The sequence below is a fragment of the Myotis davidii genome, unplaced genomic scaffold (genome assembly GCF_000327345.1).
Source record: "Myotis davidii unplaced genomic scaffold, ASM32734v1 scaffold93, whole genome shotgun sequence".
NCBI classification, from domain to species: domain Eukaryota; kingdom Metazoa; phylum Chordata; class Mammalia; order Chiroptera; family Vespertilionidae; genus Myotis; species Myotis davidii.
In genome coordinates, this window is record NW_006292095.1 from 2,221,230 (window position 1) to 2,224,059 (window position 2,830).

General features: G+C 51.7%; 1 protein-coding gene across 15 annotated transcripts in view; it reads left to right on the forward strand.

Annotated features, from left to right (window-relative positions):
- Positions 1-2,824, forward strand: part of ANK1 (ankyrin 1) — a 203,346-nt gene extending 200,522 nt beyond the window's left edge. For all 15 annotated transcript variants that reach the window (XM_015565192.1, XM_015565194.1, XM_006765542.2 and 12 more), the window contains one exon: positions 2,561-2,824. Coding sequence is in view for 6 of the 15 variants with exons in the window: in XM_015565194.1 (XP_015420680.1) it covers positions 2,561-2,587 (27 nt within the window). In the remaining 9 variants the exon portion in view is untranslated. The remainder of the gene's footprint in view (positions 1-2,560) is intronic.
- Positions 2,825-2,830: the final 6 nt, after the last annotated feature.

Genomic DNA, 2,830 nt, shown 5'->3' on the forward strand with positions numbered 1-2,830 from the left:
GCCTCCAAGACTAGTGCTGCAGAGCTGTCTAGTGTTCCTAAGTGCAGAAGGCTGTGACGTTCATAAGTGCAGGAGGCTGTGACATGGAAAATACATGTGTTCCATGAGCTTCATTCAAGCATGAGTTAGAGCACTGTTGGCCATGCATTCAATGTTAATGAGCCAATGATATATATTAAAGAGGTGTCTTTAACCAGAAACTCACATCGCACAAGGTTATGTATTCATTGGTTGACAAAAATATTGCGAACGGAGGCTGGCAGGAGCCTGGCGCTGTATTTTCCTCAGGAGCAATGGTTCAGTACCGGCTAATCCAGTGTTTGTGGCCAATTTTGTAGAACATTACTGCAGGTAACGAGAATCGATGCATATATTTCAAAGAGGTGAAAGCTGGGGCTTGGGTCTAGGCCCGGGGTGGGCAAACTTTTTGACTCGAGGGCCACAATGGGTTCTTAAACTGGACCGGAGGGCCGGAACAAAAGCATGGATGGAGTGTTTGTGTGAACTAATATAAATTCAAAGTAAACATCATTACATAAAAGGGCACTTTTTTTTTTTTAGTTTTATTCATTGCCCCCGGCTGGGCTAGACTGAGGCCTGGCTCCTCTGATTTACAGGTTGTGAGGGGTAACGGAGAACACCTGTATTCTGGCGCTTAATCAGTCACAGAGCTTATTTGTAGTATGACCTGGACAAGTCTGTTGATCTTTCAAAGGCTTGGGTTCCTTGGTCAGAAAACAACAATGACATAGATATCCCCCTTTAGTTTTAAACATCATAATAATCTAATGAGGTGCTGCTTCTTTTTTTGTTAATCCTCACTTGAGGATATTTTCCCATTGATTTTTTTTTTTTTAAGAGAGTGGAAGGGAAAGGGGAGAGAGAGAGAAACATCATGTGAGAGAGACACATCAATTAATTGTCTATCGCACGTGCCCCAAGCAGGGCCCACGGCAGGGTATCGAGCCTGCAACTGAGGTACATTCCCTTAACCAGAATCAAACCCTGGACCCCTCAGTCCACAGGCCAACACTGTACCCACTGAGCCAAATGAGCCTGGGTGAGGTGCATCTTCTTATTGCCCTTGTTTCCCAGCAGAGGAAACGGAGCTATAGAGAGCGTAAGTAACCTGACCAAGGTCGCACAGCAGAAATTGGCTGAGACAGGACACGAACCTCAGGCAGTCTGGCTCCAGAGTTCATGCTCTTAACCACTACGCTGTGTGGTCGCTCTAAATAAAGGTAGCGACAGGAGGGAAGTTTCCAGGGTTGTGAGGGGAGAAACAAGAGTGAGCCAGCGTCATCAGGAAGGCTTTGTGGAAGAGAGGTCTTGAGGGCGGCGGGCAGAACTTTAGGAGAGAGGAGAGAGCATAGTACCCTTGCCGGAAGAGCCACGGACAAAGGCAGGCAGCTGGCAGGCGCTGGGGGCTCGAAGGCAGGGTACTATGCCGGAAGAGTCTTGTCCTCCAGGGTGACAGCTCCTTCAAGCCACAGCGGTAGAAGGCCTCTGGCCAGGAACCTAGCACCACCCTCCCATTCCTGGAGAACCATTCAGAGTGAGTTCACCTTGGTCACCTCCAGCTTCCTCCCCAACTCTGTCACCCATAGAGCCCCAGACAGCTCTGCGTGGGGACAGAATGGGGTTCTGCGTTCCTTTGTCACTTCCTGCGCCACCCAGGAGATTGGCAGCTCCTTTATTTAAGTGCCCTCCTTTTCCTCATCCATCCCAAGGTCCCTGCAGACAATCCCAAGTGACTGGTCTTGGAAACATTTTCACCCCAGGTTGGGGGATGAGGCACTGTGGGGTGGCAGGAGTGGGGTCTTGCTGCGAATCCCATGCTGCAGGATGTGGAACTGAGGCTGCAGGCGAAGTGCTGTCTTCTAGCCCGAAGCACAGTATCTTAGGGCAACTACACTGGTCTTCCAACGATCTCATGGCCACAGCGGAGGCTGTCCGTCCACGGGGCATGGGGAGACGAGCTAGAGGCCTTTGACAGTAAGAGCTGTGGACCAGAACCAAAGAGGCACTGCTGTCCCTTCGAGCCCTGATCTTGTCTCCTCCATCTCCGGGACCCCGGGGATGACACACAGCAGATATCGATGCATGTTGGCTACACTGAACTGAAAAAGTAGAGGGTCCCACTGCCTAGCCTAGCCCCTCTCTTGGCACAAGCCCTGGCTCATGATCATGGCCCCTTTCGTAGGTACAAGACCTACTCATTTCTCCCCCGGGTGACTGCGTAGGCATGAGAGGCTCCTGCCTCCTCTCTGAGGCTCTGAGCACCCACATAGGAGGGTTTTGTATGGCCACTAGGATCGGCCAGGTCAGCCACCTCTGAGAGGCAGCCTCTGGGCTGGGGAGTGGGGAAGGGTGGCTGGTATTTCAGGAAGGTCAGGGCTTCCCGCTCAACACCTTTCTGCCGATCGCCTTGCTTGGGGCGGCTGCTTTTCCTGAATCAGACCCTGCCTGAGCAGCCAGCACAAAACTCAGGATTTGGGGTTTTTGCTGGGAGTTGCACCTTAAAATTCTAAGCATCTCCTTCTCTCTTTGTGTCCCATAGGATCACACCTCGACACCCAACCCTTGAACTCCACACACTCTGCCATGCACACAGGAGGAGAGCTGGACCGGAGGGCAGCACAACAGCGCACATGTTCCTCTAGGCTAACGGCATGATCTCCGTAAGGGACTTCCTCTAGTCTCCTATTCGCATGAACGACCGACTGTAGACGCATGACCTACAGTCCTCAATCCTGCCTCTAGCGACAACCGATCTCTGTTCTGTTGGGAATCAGGACAAAAGCAGCAAGAATTGGGGGGGGGCGGGGGG